Source organism: Sorex araneus, chromosome 4 (genome assembly GCF_027595985.1).
Source record: "Sorex araneus isolate mSorAra2 chromosome 4, mSorAra2.pri, whole genome shotgun sequence".
Lineage (NCBI taxonomy): Eukaryota > Metazoa > Chordata > Mammalia > Eulipotyphla > Soricidae > Sorex > Sorex araneus.
The window spans coordinates 217,161,920-217,178,607 of record NC_073305.1 but is presented as its reverse complement, the minus strand read 5'-3'; the positions used below and the strand labels follow the sequence as shown (position 1 = coordinate 217,178,607).

Sequence of the window (16,688 nt, the reverse complement as noted above, 5' to 3'; positions counted from 1 at the left end):
CAGAGCCCGGGTCACTGCGTGCATTGGGGGGGGGGACACACATACACTCCCCCACCCCCGACCCACACCCTTTCCACGGGGCCTCCCCACGCACACCGGTGAGACGGGGAACCGCACTGAGACGCAGCCTCCGTCCGAAGCCCAAGCGCTCAGGAGCCGGCGCAGACGCACGAGGCAGGGAAACCCACTTTCCGTGTCCCTGCACGTCCAGAACGTTCCTTGGCAGGCCAGGCGGCCAGCCCGCCCACAACAGCGCCTTTGTCGTCTACGACACGGGCTCTTTTGTCTGGACAGCAAAGGCGTTTCCGTCTTTCCATCGGAGACTGAAGCTGCGCGGGCACCAAAATCCCTCCCCTCCCCAACACAGGGGGCCCACGGGGCCCCGCACCCCGCTGGTAACTGCGAAGACACTCGCGGTTAGTGAGACAGCGGGTGGTGGGGGGGTGAGAGCCCCAGGCACGGCACCCCTCTGCCGTCAGGCACCCAAAGGGCACAGCCACGGGAGGCCCGCGGGGCAAGGGGAATCCCACCAGCGTCGGAGCTGATGAGGATGCAGCCCGCATCCCAGCTCCAGGCCGTGGCTCTCTGCACCCAGGGGCACAGTTGCCATTGACTTTGTGTGTCCACAGCCTGCAGCACCCACCTGTGTCCACCCAGGGTGACCCGAGACCTGCTCCGGCTCCTGCCGTCCTGACTGAGTGGGAAACCCTGGCTTGACCCCCCCCACCCGGCACCCTGAGTACTGTCAGGAGCAGGCCCCGAGCACTGTCCCCCTCACCCCAGGAAAAGCAGAGTGACTAGGGCCGGAGAGAAAGAACAGCGGACAGGGCACTTGATTTTCATGCGGCTGGCCTGGGTTCGATCTCCAGCATCCCACATGGTCTCCGGAGCCCAGGAGTGATCCCTGAGCACTGCCAGGTGTGGCCCCCCAAACCGAATGACAAAGTGAGATGCAACCTAAAGTCTGGCGCACAGACCCGGGACGGAGGCCTCAGGCCAGCCAGCCCACCAGGCCGGGCTCGACCCGATACTGTGAGACCCTCCCGGGGGAGGCCAGCGCGCTGCTCCCGGCCAGGATGCGGAGGGCTACGTGGTGTCCATATGACCCCTCCTGCGAACCCGGGCAGGGCTGCGGCTACCTCGGGGCACTGTGTGGGCCTCCACTGGCACCTGGGGTCCCCCCGTCCAGCTCCTTAGCACGGAAGCCCACCTGGCTCCTAATGGGGGTCAAGGGAGTGGACTCGGATCTTCAGCGAAGGGCTCAAGGCCTTAGGGGGGCCAGGGTGGGGGGTGCTCTGGGACAGGAGCCGGCCGCGCTGCCTGGCCGGTGCCCAGGGCCAGTGGGGCCGGGGAGGGGCTCGTATGGGCCCCGCGGTCGGCAGGACGAAGCTCACACCTGCTGGGCCTTCCGCTGGCTGCGCCGCTGGACGCTGGGCTTCACTCACCCCCAGCTGGGCCTGCGGTAGCCCCCCACCCTCTCCAGCTCCCAGACGGCGGCCCCAGGCCTGTGCCCCCACAGCACTGCAGCCCCTTCGCAAGGCAAAGGCCAGGACGGAATGTGGCCGCCAACTCTGTCCTGCAAGTCTGTGAATAGGGTCAGAGAGACCATCGGGGACAGAGGAGCTGGCCCCGCATTTGATCCCTGCCCCCCGTAGGGTCCCCTGAGTCCTGCCAGGAATGATCCCCAAGCAGAGAGTCAGGAGTCAGCCCTGAGCCCCACTGGGTGTGGCCCCGATTCCGCCCCCCTCCCCCCCACGACGGTCACCAAGCCACAGAGGATTCGAACAGCTAACCAGGACACGTTTTAAAGATGGGAACAAATCCTGAGGGCTCGGCCAAGCTCTCTGCAGGCAGAAGAAACCAGCAGAGTGGAGAAGCTCAAGAAACCAGGCTCCGCCGGGGCCCTGAGCCCTCAGCTCAGCAACGGCCCCCCCCCCGCCCCGACCGGGACACGGAGGGGCCCGTGACGACCAGGAAGGGAGGCTGGGACAAACAAGCACTCGGGGAGGCTGAGGGGACCCAAAGCTGGCGACGGGCTCAGCATGGAGCTGCCTCTTTACAGACAGCCAAACCCTGCCAACTGCTCGGAGACAGAGAAGACCGCTCCAGACAGACAGAGCAGACGGTCCCCGGGAAGAGCCAATAAAGCAGTGACTGAGGCGGTTATTCACGAGAAGGGCGGGCCTTGGAGGGGATGTGCTGGGAGCGCGGGGGGCAGGGACTACACGCAGGGTCTGCTCAATCCCCGAGGACAGCAGGGAAGAGGTGTCCCCGCCACCAAGCACTACCAGGCGGGGCCCACAAACCAAAGGAAGAGTAGATGGGGAGAAGGCAGAGACCTCGGGCCCACGAAGGATGTGCTCTGTGCCGTGATGACATCACCGAGGGCTAGGAGGGGCTGGAGAGAGACCAAGCGGCTTGGGACGCTTCGTATGACTCCCTGAGCACCACCGGGTCACCCCTGAGCAGAGTCCAGGAGTAGCCCCCACAGCAAGTACACCCCACAACATATTTGTTAAAAATATGAGGGGGGAGTGAAGTGATAGTACAGCGAGGAGGGCATTTGCCTTGCACGCAGCTGACCTAGGTTTGAGGTTCGATTCCCAGCATCCCACATAGTCCGTGAGTACGATCAGGAGTGATTCCTGAGTGCAGAGCCAGGAGTGACCCCTGAGCACTGCCAGTTGTAACCCAAAAAGCTATATATATATATATATATATATATATATATATATATATATACATACATATATATATGTACGTATATATATATAAAGGAGGGGCATTTGCTTTGCACATGTCACACCCAGGTTTCATCCCATATGGTTCGCCAAGAACTGCCAAGAGTGATCCCTGAGCACCACTGGGTGTGGCCCCAAGGAACACACCAAATACATAAATATGTATACATACAGATATATTTTAAACCATCAAGCAGCGGAAAGACATGCATCTCTCCCAGAAATGCTGACAGCTGCTGTCTGAACTCCCTCTGCTAAACTCTCCGTAACCAAATGCCTCTCAGCTCTCCATCTGCGGACACAGCCTAAACACAACGCTGAATTTACACACGACACAATCCTAGGGACCGTGTGCTAGCAACGGTAAGGAAAACAGCACCTGACTTCAAGGCTGGGGAAAGAGAAGGGGACGATCCCAAGGCCCAGATTCAGGGTGATCTCCCCCAGCGCTGCGTGGGGAGGAGGAAGGCTGGGAGCCCCTCCCCGCCCCAGCCCTGAGTGACCCCCGAACACCAATCTGAGGTAGTCCCTTTGGGCCTCCAGATGTGCCCCCAAACAGAAACAAAAGACAAAACAGAAAGTTCTTTTGCTCCTAAAATGGCTCCTCAGACCTCAGTGGTGATCGGGGCGAGGGGCCCACCCTGTACGCAGGGCTGGGTTTCACCCCCGCACCGCACGGGCGCCCGTGTACCAGGGAGGCTCGCCGGCAAGGCTTGGGGGGGGCAGCCCACCACCCCGCCGAGAGGCAGTGGCACCCATGTGGCAGGAGGGAGACGTGGGCACGGCTGAGGCGGGGAGAGCGCGGGCACAGACAGAGCAGCGCCGGGAAGAAGGGGAGAGCCGGGCCGCGACAGTGTCTGCTGAACCGTCCCGGGGAGGCAGGGGGGCATGGAGAACTAGGGCGGGGTCTGCCCCAAAAGCCCCCTGGGAAGGAAACGCCTCCAGCCGAGGGCCACTCCCACGACAGCAGGCATCGAGCACTGAAGGAAGAGCAGGGGACACGGACGGCAGTGACCCAGTGCGGGGACCGCCAGGACGGCGAGCGTGGAGAGGCCGGCCCGCGTGAGCTCACCTTTCTTCAGCGAGTGCAGCGCGGAGGTGAAGAAGGTCAGGTAGCCGGGCGGCTGTGGGGAGCCGCTGAACTCGAAGTAGCCCAGGACTCCAGGCTGCGGGGACAGAGCAGAGGGGACGCAATGAGGTGGGGGGACTGGGCAGCTGTTCCAGGGGCCACTCCTACTGGGGTCAGTGGGGATCCGGTGGAGCCGGGGCGGGTGAGAGCTGCCCTCCCGGGGTCCGGGCTGGCTCTGAGCCCTGTACCCCCCCTTGCCACCTCCCACGTCCTCAAGCAAACACTCCAGCGGTCCAGGAAGCAGGAGACTCTTGGGGCTCCCCCCCGCCCACATCCACACCCCAATCATCAGTTTCTTGGAGCCAGAAAACTGTCCCTTTGCCAGGCAGCCCACGTGTCCCCCCGACCCCCAGTGCCCTCGCCCAGGCCCGGCCGTCTCCTCTGTGACTTCTGTCCCTCGGCAGGCCTGTGGCCACGTGGCTCTGGCTCTGCCTGGAAGGTCTCTCTTCTCAGCCCCGCGAGGACTGTGCTGGGCTCGGGGCCACCCCAAGTCCCCAGCTGGGAGGCCGGAGCGACAGTACGGCGGGTGCGGTGTTTGCCTGGACGCGGCCGACTCAGCACCCCGTATGGTCAGTCCCCTGAGACTGCCAGGAGTGACCCCTGAGCACTGCTGGGTGTGCCGCCCCCAACCGCCATCAAAAAAAAGGGAGACCTGAGTTCCAGCATCCACTGGCTGAATGACCTTGGGTGAACTCATCAAGGACAAACTCCGGTTTCCTTATCTGGCCAACAAGAGACCACCCACCGCGTGGCTGCGGAAGAGTGAACCACGCGAGCTGTGAGCAGGAGCCAAGGGCAGGAGAGACGGGCTGGAGAGAGGGGCTAGAGGGTCACCTGGTCTGCACTCAATCAACCCGGGTTTGATCCATGGCACCCCCGAGGGTCCCCCAAGTCCCATCAGCAGTGACCTCTGAGCACGGAGCCGTAACCACACACCAGCAGATTCCCCCCACCTCCCCAAAGAAACAAGGACAAACGTCCAGACATTTGTTTTAGACCTGGAGACGCGCGAACACAGGCTGGGCAGGACACTCGGAGGCAGGTGTCATGTGCCCAAACCCGCACCCGGTGTGGTGGCCTCTGCCCACGCATCCCCACGCAGCCTGGGCCAGATCCAGGGACGCTCTCAGCCATGTCCCTGCATCCTAGCAGGCGTCACTGCCATCAACACAGGCACTGTGGCACTGTGGACACACACATACAGATGCAACTTCTGTTCTCGCACACACGTTACACACACAAACATGATATACGACACATCACACACACACAAAAACATACATATACATCCACAAACGCACTGTATGGATGTGAATGTACTATATACACAAACACATCTTGCACACGTAAACACACATTAGCTGATGTCTAAAGATCATGAGTCCTGCATCTTCAAGGGAAACCCAAATCAGCCTTTGAAAATGGGCCAAAGGTGGGACCAGAGCAATAGAACAAAGAGGGCGTTTGCCTTGCACGCGGCTGACTCGAGTTCGATCCCTGGCATCCCATAGGGTCCCCTGAGCACTGCCAGGAGTGACTCCTGAGTGCAGAGCCAGTGGTAACCCCTGAGCATTGCCGGGTGTGACCCCCAAAACCAAAATAAGTTAAAGATGAGCCAGGGGGCCATGAGAAGGCTCAGCGGGCCAGAGCACAGGCTGGGCAGTGCCCTGTTGGACGGAAGTCGTGGGGGCCTGCACGGTCACCAGGTCAACCGCAGACCTCAGCACCACCAGGTTGGTGTAAAAACCAACAAAGGAGAATGGCTGGAGCAAGTGGCTGGGGCTCTCTGGGGGTGATTCTACAGCCCAAACACCTGTTCTTACCCATGGCACCTCACCCAGATGCCAAGGGGCCTGCGGTATGGATGATGTGTCCTTGGGAACACAGAGGACAAAGAGCGGAATGTCCCAGGAGCTGGAGGGCAAGAGCCACGGGCATTGCCAGGGCGTCTGCCTTGCAAGCGGCCGACCCAAGTTTGATCCCCGGCACCTGGTGTCTCCCTACCCATCAGGAGCGACTCCTGAGTGCAGAGCCAGGAGTAAGCCTGAGCACTGGCAGAGATGGCGCCCGCAGTGTGATGCAAACCACCCCACAAAACCCACGCTTCAGAGTCGTGAAAAGGGTCGATGAGGAGAAGGGCTGGTGGGCTGGGTACTTCGCAGGCTGGCTGACCGTTCAGTTCTGCCAGTTCAGTTCTGAAACCATTTCCCCCAAGGTTCCTCGTCTCCCCGGGAGAAGCCAGCAGTGATAAACGAGACTAGGTCTTGGCGTTTCTTCCAGTGTCTGGCTGGAGCCCCGGAAAGGAGGCGCCTTGGGGAATTCTGGGAACAAAAGGCAGAACACACCTGAGACCGGGGTCCGCTGGCTTCACTCTGCGGCCCGAGCCTGGCGGCTGGTCCAACACCCCGTGGCCTCTGCGCCTGGCCACTCTTGGAAGCATCTGAAGGATATGGCCTTGTGCGTCCACTCCCACCACCAGCGGGGGCTGGAAGGGCAGGAGCAGAGCCTCTGGGTCCTGGGGGCTGGAGCAGCTCCCACAGTGTCTCCAGCCCCGGGAGGAGCCTCCCGGGCGTCCCTCTTAGCTGTGAGCCGGGCTCCCTCCTGTCCACCAGGTCTCCCCTGTCCTGTCCTAGACACCCGCTAGCTGGGCCGGGGGCTCGGTGGGAAAGCGCTTGCCCTGCCTGGGTGCCAGCCACGCCTACCACACAGAGACTCGGGGGTCTGCTTTGGGGGCCATTGCCGGGCTCTGCGCTCAAGCACTGCTTGTGGTGGTGCCTGCAGGGACGGGACCCGGGGCCTGCTGGTCTCAGCCCACGGAGCTCAGTCTGACCCCTGGTGCTGTCGGGAGTCCACTCCTCCCCTACCCCACACCCCATCGCTGAACTGAGGAGCCACATGAAACCCGGGACCACTTCCCGGGCGCCCTGAGCTGGTGGCACAGACCGAGCCCCACTTCTGAGGAGGCCGCCTGCGGGGCTGTGGGGGCCGGGGCTTGGGCAGGACACGAGCTCTCCCCCCGTCCCTCTCCCGCCGCCTCCCTGTCGTGACACTCACTGCGCTCCAGGCTCGGTGCCACCCTGCCAGCTCCCAAGCCCCTGGCACAGCTCCTGGCACGAGGCTGACTTTTCTGCTCAGGGAAGAAACGTCCCTTCACACCGCACACACTTTTGGCAGGAGCAAAACACGACGCGAGTGGCCCACTCTGACTTGAGCGAGTCAGGGTGCCCGTGCACAGAACCCGGGCGGGCGGGGCTCAGCCCAGCGCCCACGGCGGCAGGTGCTGGCGCGCCCTCTGCTGGCCACGAGGGCAGTTACCGCCCCAGTGGCCTCAACAGAAGCCCCAGGATGCAGGGGTGGCGGGGTAAGTGTGGCTCAAAGACAAGCTCTAAACAAAACAGCAACTCCCACCCACGAGCCCTAGGCCCTTCCGTTCACAGTGCCACGAGCTGGGAATTGGCAGAAAGTTTCTATTTACTTGTCCGGCACCCAGAGTCAACTATTATTTTTCTGGAGGGGGCAGTGGTAGGGTTCAACACTACGGCCCAAGCAGCCGACTCAGCTGCAGTGCAGGGAAGGGGCCCCCCAGGAAGGGGCGGGGAGGCAAGAGCCCAGTCCACCGCCGTGTCTTCACGGGCACCGTCTCCCCAGGACAGAGCACAGGAAATAGTCTTAGCTCGGCTGCAGACGCACGTCCCGTCCACACCCGCCCTGGGTCTGAGCGGAGTGGCCCTGAGGCCAGGCCTTGGTCCCTGGGTGTGCCTCATGCCCCGGGCACGATTTCACACTCTACGCTGTCCACTTTGGGACTACTTTCTAATTTACTGGGGTTATTTTTAGCCTTGTCCTGGTCTCTCGCAGGAAGAAGTGGCCCTAAATACCCAGTGAAGAGCGTATAAAAAGCATTTTTCAGGCATGGAGGCTGCCACGGGGAAGAATCTTATAAATCAGACCTTGAAAGGGCTCCACACTTATTCTCAAAATAGAAACTAATATCTCCCTCCCCCCTCCCTCCTCTCTTCTTTCTCCCTCCCTCCCTTCCTTCTTTCTCTCTCCCTCTCTCTCTTTACAGCTAAACTACAACTGATAAGCCCAGATGTCTTATAGTGAAATTCCCCTACAGTGTCCAATAGGGTTTCTGGAAATCTGCAGTTGCATACAAATTCAAAATTAAATCTTACACACTAAATCTTACGTTGTGTCCACACACAATCTGGGAGACAAAGCGAACATTCCCAAACGAAAGGGTTAAAAGCAAGTATTTGCATCTCTCAATGCTCACTTTGAGCCAGGCCAACCTTCAGATCCAAAGCGCCTCAAAAGGCCCTTCTTCAGACTTGCCCAAAAATACAATCTTTCATTGGCTGCAAATCAGGTTAAAAACAAAACAAAGCAAAAAACTTTCTAACATAATCCAGTAGAGCCCGGTGAGGCCTAGGGAATGGGAGGAGATAGGAAAGACAGGTACCTCGTAGTTCGAGAGAAAATCTAGCAACTCTGACTGAGATGGGATGTAGAGAAGTGGTTTCATCACTCGGCGGGCAAACTTCTCAATGTACACAGCACTCATGGGGCCTTTGTATTCGATTGGTCCAAAACTAGTACCAAAAAAATAAAAATGAAAAAAATAAAAAGAATGCACCATGCAGCACACCCGTAACGTACAACCGAACTCAACAGCACAAGACGGACACATCTCACGTCGGGGGCCCCATCAGGGTCACAGGTCAGGAGCCTTCTGGGATTCTGGAGGCCAACGGGGTAGGGGTGTGAGGGGCGAGGTGGGGGCGGCAGACTGAGAATAAGCGTTTCACATGAGGAGAAGTGGGGGGCAGCCATCACGCCACGCTGAGCTCTCAGCCGCAGCGTGTTCACTGGGAGGTGGACCCCCTGGATCCCCACCATGACGTTTCCACACTTATTTAAAAAAAAAAATTAAACATTAAATAAAAAACAAGAACCATCCTGGTGACCCGGAAACAAAAGGCCAGGACTGCCTGGTGTGCAGGGCACACCCATGTACTACAGGCATCTGAAATACGGCAGAAGGGGCACAAAGGGTCACTGAGCAACCGGAAATCCCTTCCAGCTTTCGGGACCACCAGCAGTAACAGGTGGAGCCAGGGACGGCCTGAGTGACCCCCAGCAGAGTCTGGGAAGCAAGAACGGACTCGGCCCCGCCGAGCCACACTGCCAGCACCGTCTTCAGGCTGCGTGGAGTTCCTGCTGGTCCTCCTCGGTCCTGCACCATCCACTCTGCTCAACGGGGCTGCCTGTGGCAGGGGTGGGGGCAGGGTAGGGGTATGGTGAGACTGTGCCCCATTCTTCTCTCGGGTCGAAATCGCTACAAGGCTGACTGTTAACAGTGACAACAGAGAACACGGTCAAGAACAGCAGCGCTGTGGCCACAACACAGTACCATGTGGTTACAGAAACACACACACACACAGTGGTGAGACACACAAGTCTTCAGGGCACGCTGCAGAACAGGGCGCTGGAGAGAGGAGTATTAGCACCCAAAAGAGCAGAAACAGCCTTCGTCATGCACAGCTGGAAGATAAGAGTTAGCAATTCTATCGACTCAAGATTCGCTAATTCAAGTTCGAAAACTACCACCGCCAGCAACCGCCTCCCCAGCGATCACAGACGATTTTTCACTGAAAGGGGCAAATTTGAAAATAATCAACAGCGGCTGGAGCGATAGCACAGCAGGGAGGGCGTTTGCCTTGCACGCGGCCGACCCGGGTTTGATTCCCAGCATCCCATATGGTCCCCTGAGCACCACCAGGAGTAATTCCTGAGTGCAGAGCCAGGAGTAACCCCTGTGCATCGCCAGGTGTGACCCAAAAAGAAAAAAAAAATCAACAAATGGGCAGTGTATTCTGCCCGATGTACTCTGCTCAGTAAAAGAGCACTATTCCCCCGTAGGTACATAAAAAATGCTAAGCATCACTTATTTTTAGGGAAATCCAAATCAACACAGTATCATCTCACACTAGTGAGAAGGGCACATATCAAAAACAGCGGGAACAGAGGAAATGTGCCTGCCACAGAGGCGGGTGGGGGTGGGGTGGCGGGAGGGATACTGGGAACACTGGCGGTGGAGAACAGGTACTGGTGGAGGGACTGAAACATAAATCACGAATGTTTGTAAGTCTGTAACTGTATCTCATGGTGATTCATTAAATTATTGAAAAAAAATGTTGGATAATACTTAAAAAAAAAAAAAGCAAGGTGTGGTGGCAGGGATGTGGTGGAAAAGGAACCATCATCCACTGCCGGAGGGAATGAGGTGAAGCCAGCACGGAGAGTCCTCAGAAACTTGGAACTGAGGGCAGGAGAGATAATGCAGCAGGTAGGGCACTTGCCTAGCACGCATCCAACCTGGGTTTGGTTCCCAGCACCCTTGTGGTCCCCCAAGCCCTCCCAGGAGTGAGCCCTGAGAGCAGAGCCAAGGGTAAGGCCTGAGCAGAGCAAGGTGCAGCCCGAAGACCAAAAAACAAAACCAAAAAACCCCGTAGAATTGAGCTGGCCTAAGAGCCAGCAAGTCCAGCTTTGGGCATTATCCCCAGGACACAAGGCCGTTCTATGCACACCATTACTCTTGCAACACAGTACAATAGCTAAGATAAGGAATCAATCTAGGCGTCCAAGGCAGATAAATGGATTAGGAAGATATGATATACAATGGGATACTGTGCAGCTTCAAGGACCGATGCAACCATGCAGTTTGCTGCAACCTGGCGGGCCTGGAAGCTGTCACGGTGCAGTGAGCCAGAAGGAGAAAGACAAACAGGGTGATCTCACTTCTCTGTGGTCCACAGAATAACTGGACGAGGAAATGAACTGTAGTAAAGGGGGATGCCTAGACCACCCTTGACCCCACAGCTTAGAGGAGAGAGAAGGAAAGAAATCCAGGGTGGAAGGAGAAACTGAGAAGGGGCAGTCACAGGGGAACCCAGCAACACTGAGAACATTAGACCTAACCTGCAACCACTGAAGTTTGTAATGCACCTGTCAAGGCGACAGGTGGGGGGAGGGGGTCTGAGGACACTGGTGGAGGGGAGCTGACACGGTGGTGGGGTTGATGTAGAAATCTCATATGCCTAGACCTCAGCTATTAAGTTTAACTTTATAAACCGTGGTTCTTTATTTTGAAAAAGGGGGAGGGGGAAGCAATCTGCTGAGACGGGTATTGGCGCTAGCCCAGATTCTACTGTGCTGAGGTTTCCTGGGGCGAAGAAGGGTCTCCTCAGACCCTCTTTCTGGGGAGCTACTCTTGCCTTCAGACCCTCCTTGCAACTTCCTTCGTTAGACAGCAATACAAGCTGGACAGAAAAAATCTATTTTCCGCGTTCAAAGCACCGACTAGTCAGGGCCGGGGAAAGAGCTCCAAGGCTGGAGGGAGCCCTGCGCAGGCTGGGCGCAGCCTCAGACCCAGGACCATGCCCACAGGGCTGAGGACACATCCCTCTCCCAGGCACTGGGGGTGCTTCCGGACTCAAGTACTTCGAGCCAGCCGGGCTGACGAGGACTCCGGGGAGCCAAGCAGCAAGTTCCGGGCACGCTGTGGTGCTCGGATCAAACCCGGACCTCACGCTCCAGAGAGGGCTCTCGCCCCCCAGGGTCACAGGGAACAGCCTGACGGGCAAAGACGGGCAGCAAGCACTTCCCTAGAGGCTATTTCCAGAGCTCTACCCGGGGTCTCTGTGTCGGTCCACAGAACTACGACACCGGCCTGTGACAATGATGCCCGCATGGGTGGCCTCGGTAACCAGTCAAGGGAAGTCTTCCCTCACGTCCACCTCTGGGCACTTGGCCTGGGGGGCACGAGAGTGTGGTCTCCAGCCACTCCTGTTCCTGGAAGTCAGGCGGTGCCCTGGGGGGACGGGGAGGGTGCTGGCTACAGACAGGTTACATGAAAGCGACTCTGAGAGCGGTTTTAGATTAAAAGACCTAAAGACCCTCATTTTAAAGCGAAATGAATGGCTCAAGCTGGGAGGGGGGAGCGGAACGATAGCATAAGGGGCTCCAGGCCCAGGCCCAGCCCCAGGCCTGCGGGATGCCTCCCCCAAGCACAGAGTGGAGAGCACTAGGGTGGAGCACTAGCACAGCGGGGAGGGCGTTTGCCTTGCCCATGACCAACCCGGGTTCAATTCCCAGCATCCCATATGGTGCCCCGAACACCGCCAGGAATAATTCCTGAGCCAGGAGTAACCCTTGCGCGTAGCCAGGTGTGACCCAAAACACAAACAGAAGAGCTGGGAGCACCACTGGGAGGGGCCCCCCAATCTGAAGATATAAATGAAAGCAAAGGGGGATGGCTCTGTGACAAAGCATTTTGTCTCGCATAGATGAGGCCCTGGATCCTTTGCCCAGAACCTGAAAATAAGGAGTGGGGCCAGGGACCTGCGACCTGTCCCCACCTGAAATCAGCAGCATGGTTCCCACACAAAACATGGCTTCCAGGGGCTGTGGCAATAGTACGGCAAGTAAGGCGCTGATCCCCAGCACCCCACAGGGTCCCCCCTCCCGGAGCCCATCAGGAGTGATCCCTGAGTGCAGAGCCAGGAGAAACCCTGAGCACTGCCCAAGTGTGGACCAAAATCAAACAAATGAAAAACCCCAAATAAGCACCGTGGCTTACGACAGCCAATTCCCCAGGCCCGGCACTGAGTGTGTTAGGGCGGGAATGGGGTGCCTGCCTTAGAAAAAGAATTCCACGCCCCGCAAACTGTCGGGGACACCAGAGTGTGGAGGGGTGAGGCAGACAAGATGAAGGAGAATTGGCTGAGGTCTGTGCAGACCCATGGATGAGGGCCCAGGAAGGCCAGGGGAGTCTGCCCTCGAGCCAAGCTCTGACCAGTGGAACCTGCAAGCCTTTAACCTCTCCCTCCAGAAAGCAAAGGTCAAAGGTCCAAAGGTCGGTGTTAGTGGCCTTGGGCACAGCACCTGGGGACTGTAGGAACACACAGGCTGGAGGGCGGGACATTCAGCGTGCAGAGCCCTCTGAGATGGGAGTCCCGGTCAGCCTGGACTTGCCCGGGCGCCTCCCCCGGGTGCAAAGGTAGGCAGGTGAAGCCCCGAGACAGGCACTGGGGGCCAGGAGAAGGAGCCTGTGCGTTCTTAACTCTCCAAAGCCCTTCCTGTTGGCCAGGTTGCCCGAGCTCCTCTCCAAACCCCACTTCAAGAACAGTTGACAAGCACAGTCACACAAAGGGGGCAGTGACCCTACTGAAGGCCATGGAACACGATGAGATGGTCACAGAAGAAAGAAAATAGTCTCACTCCATTACCCCATTGTGTGTGTGTGTGTGTGTGTGTGTGTGTTGGGGGGGGGGCAGCTGGACACGTATCATCACAGGAGCCCAGCCGTCAGGACAGGGGACTCCAGACTATTGCTGTCAGGACTCTACTACTCAGACTGCTTATTTATGTCCAAGTTATTTAGGCCGACACTGTTTTCCCCTTTTCCTACTACTGTGACTTATGTTCTGTACCCAGTGAGAGAAGCCAGGGCCCTTGGAAATGAGAGGAACTAAGCGGGCCCAACCCCACAGCGCAGCCCTGCCGGGTAGATGACCCCTTACCTGCGGTGGGACAGACAGGCGACCCCTTACCTGCGGTGGGACAGACAGGCGACCCCCTTACCTGCGGTGGTACAAGTAGATGACCGGGAAGTAAAAGAAGTGCTTCTGCCTCCGGCACCGCCCTTGGCTCCACCAGCAGTTAATTGCCACAAACAACACCTGCAGAGCGAAACCAGGTTTCAGGGGCTATAAATACGGCGGGGAGGGCGCCAGGGCCGGAGAGACGGGCCTGAAATAAGGGAACTGCTCCTCTCACAGAAACTGAAAGCGAGAAGAGACCCAGGTGTCCGCACAGGACCCTCGGCTAGGGTTCGGACTCAGAAGGTTCTGGAGCCTGGCCTGAGGGGAAAGGCTGTGCCTGGGCTGACAGGCCACGAGCACTGGCCAGGTCTCCCGCAGCGCTAATGCCCTGGAGCAGCGTTGCCAGGCCGGAGTAGGACAGGGCTTCAGCGCGTCGCTGAGCGCTCCCCTCCCCGCCGGAGCCCCAGCAGCACATGGTCCCCCCCACCCCGAGCAAAGAGCCAGGGATGACCCCAACTATCTCTAGGTGTGACCAGAATCCAACAAACAAAAATGTAATAAAAAAATATGGACTGGCTGCAGCAACAGTACAGGGGTGAAGGCGTTTGCCCTGCACATGCAGATGCTGATTTATCCCTGCCACCACATAGGGTGCCCTGAGCACTGAAGGGTGAGGCCCACCGTCGTCCCGTTGTTCATCGATTTGCTCGAGCGGGCAACAGTAACGTCTACATTGTGAGGCTTGTTGTTACTGTTTTTGGCATATCGAGTACGCCATGGGGAGTTTGCCAGGCTCTGCCATGTGGGCAGGATGCTCTTGGTAACTTGCCGGACTCTCTGAGAGGGACGGAGGAATTGAACCTGGGTCAGCTGTGTGCAAGGCGAATGCCCTACCCGCTGTGCTATCACTCCAGAGGCCCAACATTAAAGAATTAAAAACAAATGAGATGGATGAGCAGAGTGGAACCCTCTCTGGACTTAGCACTGCTGGCAGTGATGTGTGTATGTGTGGGGGGCAATGGCAAGGGAGTAGTAATGTGCCTGCGTGTGTGTGTGTGTGTGTGCGCGCGTGCACGAGTGTGTGTGTGTATGTGTGTGGCAGGGTGAGAGGGAAAACTGCAGCTTGAGTGGAGGTTTTTGCTGGCTACACCTGTCCTTTTCTTTGCATTGTTTTGGTTCAGTTTCTGGGCCACACCTGGCGATGCTCAAGGCTGACTCCTGGTCTGTGCTCAGCGGTGGGCGGCTGGCTCGGGGGACATAGGGGATGCCGGGAATCACACCTGGTCTGACCGCGTGCAAATGCCCTGCTCACCACTGTACTATTCCTCCAGCCCCACAGCACGACTTATTTAATAAAACACTCAGGTGAGGGAAGGGCGCTGGGCCCTGAGGGTGGGTGGAGGGGGTGCGGGCGGCACTGCCATCCTTGTGGCTGGCACACTTGCCCACAGAGCCTGCTGGGCAGCACACAGCAGCCCTCACTCCGCACTGCCATGCCCAGCCGGGGCCCAGAGTTAAAAGGTCAGCGTGTCACTCTGTGCTCGCCCGACAACCTTCCCTTGTACAAAGTACCTCCCAGGAAGTGCCTGCAGCCCGCCGGCAGCTCCCGTCCCCTATACCCTGTGGCGCCACCACTCCCAGGGGGTCACTGGCCCACGTCGCCGGCAAGCAGAGACTTGGCTCCCTTTCAGGGGACCACAGGGAGGCCAGGGCCAGACTGGGGCCCCTCCGCAGAGCACATGCTCCAGCCCTCTGCTCCGTCTCTGGTCCTAGGAACCCTATGTCCTTACTGGGGGGCCAACAGGGATCTGAGCCAAACCGGGGAAGCGCCGGGGCTATTTCTGGCTCTGTGCTCAGGGATCACTCCCAGGGGGTGCCAGGGACGGAGGTGCAAGCGTCTGACCCGCTGCCCTCGGTTCCTGCTGAGGGCTGGCCCGGCGCGGCCTTACCTGGTCTGCGAGCTGCCGGGCGGCCTGCTCGACCTCGGCCCTGGCGGTGATGGACTGGCCGCACCAGGGCGCGTAGAAGAAAAGCAACACCACCTCCGAGTCCCGCCGCATGTGCTCGGCGTAGTCCAGCTGGCCCTGGAACAGGTCCAGTACGGGCGAGCCCGCGGAGAAAAAGCTGACCGGTGGCTTGGCGGGCGCCGTCACATCCTTTGCTCGACTGCGAAAGAGCAGAACAGACTGGCTGGGGGAGCGGAAAGCCAGGGCCACCGGCAAGCCCGCCGGGCAGAAGAGACACAGCTGCGTGTCCATTCAGAAACCGTCTCGGCGACGGTCTCCCCAGCAGAGGGCAGGACAGCAGCCGCAAGACGACCCAGGAAGTAAAAATGGAATCCCCTGGGGTTTGATGAACCCTCCACCCCCCCAGGAACGCACAGAGGAAGGGTACAAACCCCAGCAGGTCCAAGTGGACAACTGCTGGATGATGAAAAGTCCCATCATATCAAAACTCACATTAATCCTAAAATGCCAGGCCCCGTGGTTAGGAGTGGGCAGAGAGCGCCAGGCAGGACAACACGACCCAACATGGTACCTGAAGCCCTCATGTATGAGATCTCGGTTTGAGGCCTGGTGGGGTGTGTGTGTGTGGGGGGGGGAGGGACAGAGGGGTACCGGGGTATGGGCTGGCTTCTTAACCAGAGTTCTGGACGGCCTCATGTAGTACAGATGGACCCTGCCCCGGGGTACCTGCTGTACATGCTAGTTCCCTTTTAATGGGCGGGCGAGTCCTGGTGGAGCGATGGGCTTTGGGGGTGACTCTCATGCCTTCTCTTTTGTTATTATTTTTGTTTTGCGGCTACACCCAGTTGGGCTGGGGCTTATCTCTGGCTCTGTGCTCGGGGATGACCGCTGGCAGGCTCGGGGACGGAGCCCCGGTGAGCCCCGTCCGCTCCATCCACTACCCCAACCAGACTGAAACTCTCAAGACAGCAAAAGCAAAACTATGCAGAGAGCAAGTATAAGAAAGCTGGGGTCACTCCTCAGGTTAGAGCGACGGGGCTCTCCTCACCATGAAATGTTACTAGGCAACAACAGCAGCAGCAGCAGCAACCACCACCATCACCACTACCACCACCACCAAACCCCACCCATGTTGTAATTTGCTGAGTCTCTAATACTCAGGCTGAAAGAAAAGCAGTCAGTTGCGCATGTGAAAGCAAAGAGGAAACCCTAACTGCCCAGCCCCCACCCCGCCCACCAGCTA

General features: G+C 58.5%; 1 protein-coding gene across 1 annotated transcript in view; it reads right to left on the bottom strand.

Moving 5' to 3' along the window:
- Window positions 1-16,688, bottom strand: part of TXNDC11 (thioredoxin domain containing 11) — a 35,112-nt gene that overhangs the window by 13,885 nt on the left and 4,539 nt on the right. The window contains exons 2-5 of the mRNA XM_055136807.1: window positions 15,428-15,644; window positions 13,519-13,616; window positions 8,336-8,465; window positions 3,814-3,907 (exon numbers count right to left, since the gene is read on the bottom strand). Of these exons, the coding sequence (XP_054992782.1) occupies window positions 3,814-3,907; window positions 8,336-8,465; window positions 13,519-13,616; window positions 15,428-15,644 (539 nt within the window). The remainder of the gene's footprint in view (window positions 1-3,813; window positions 3,908-8,335; window positions 8,466-13,518; window positions 13,617-15,427; window positions 15,645-16,688) is intronic.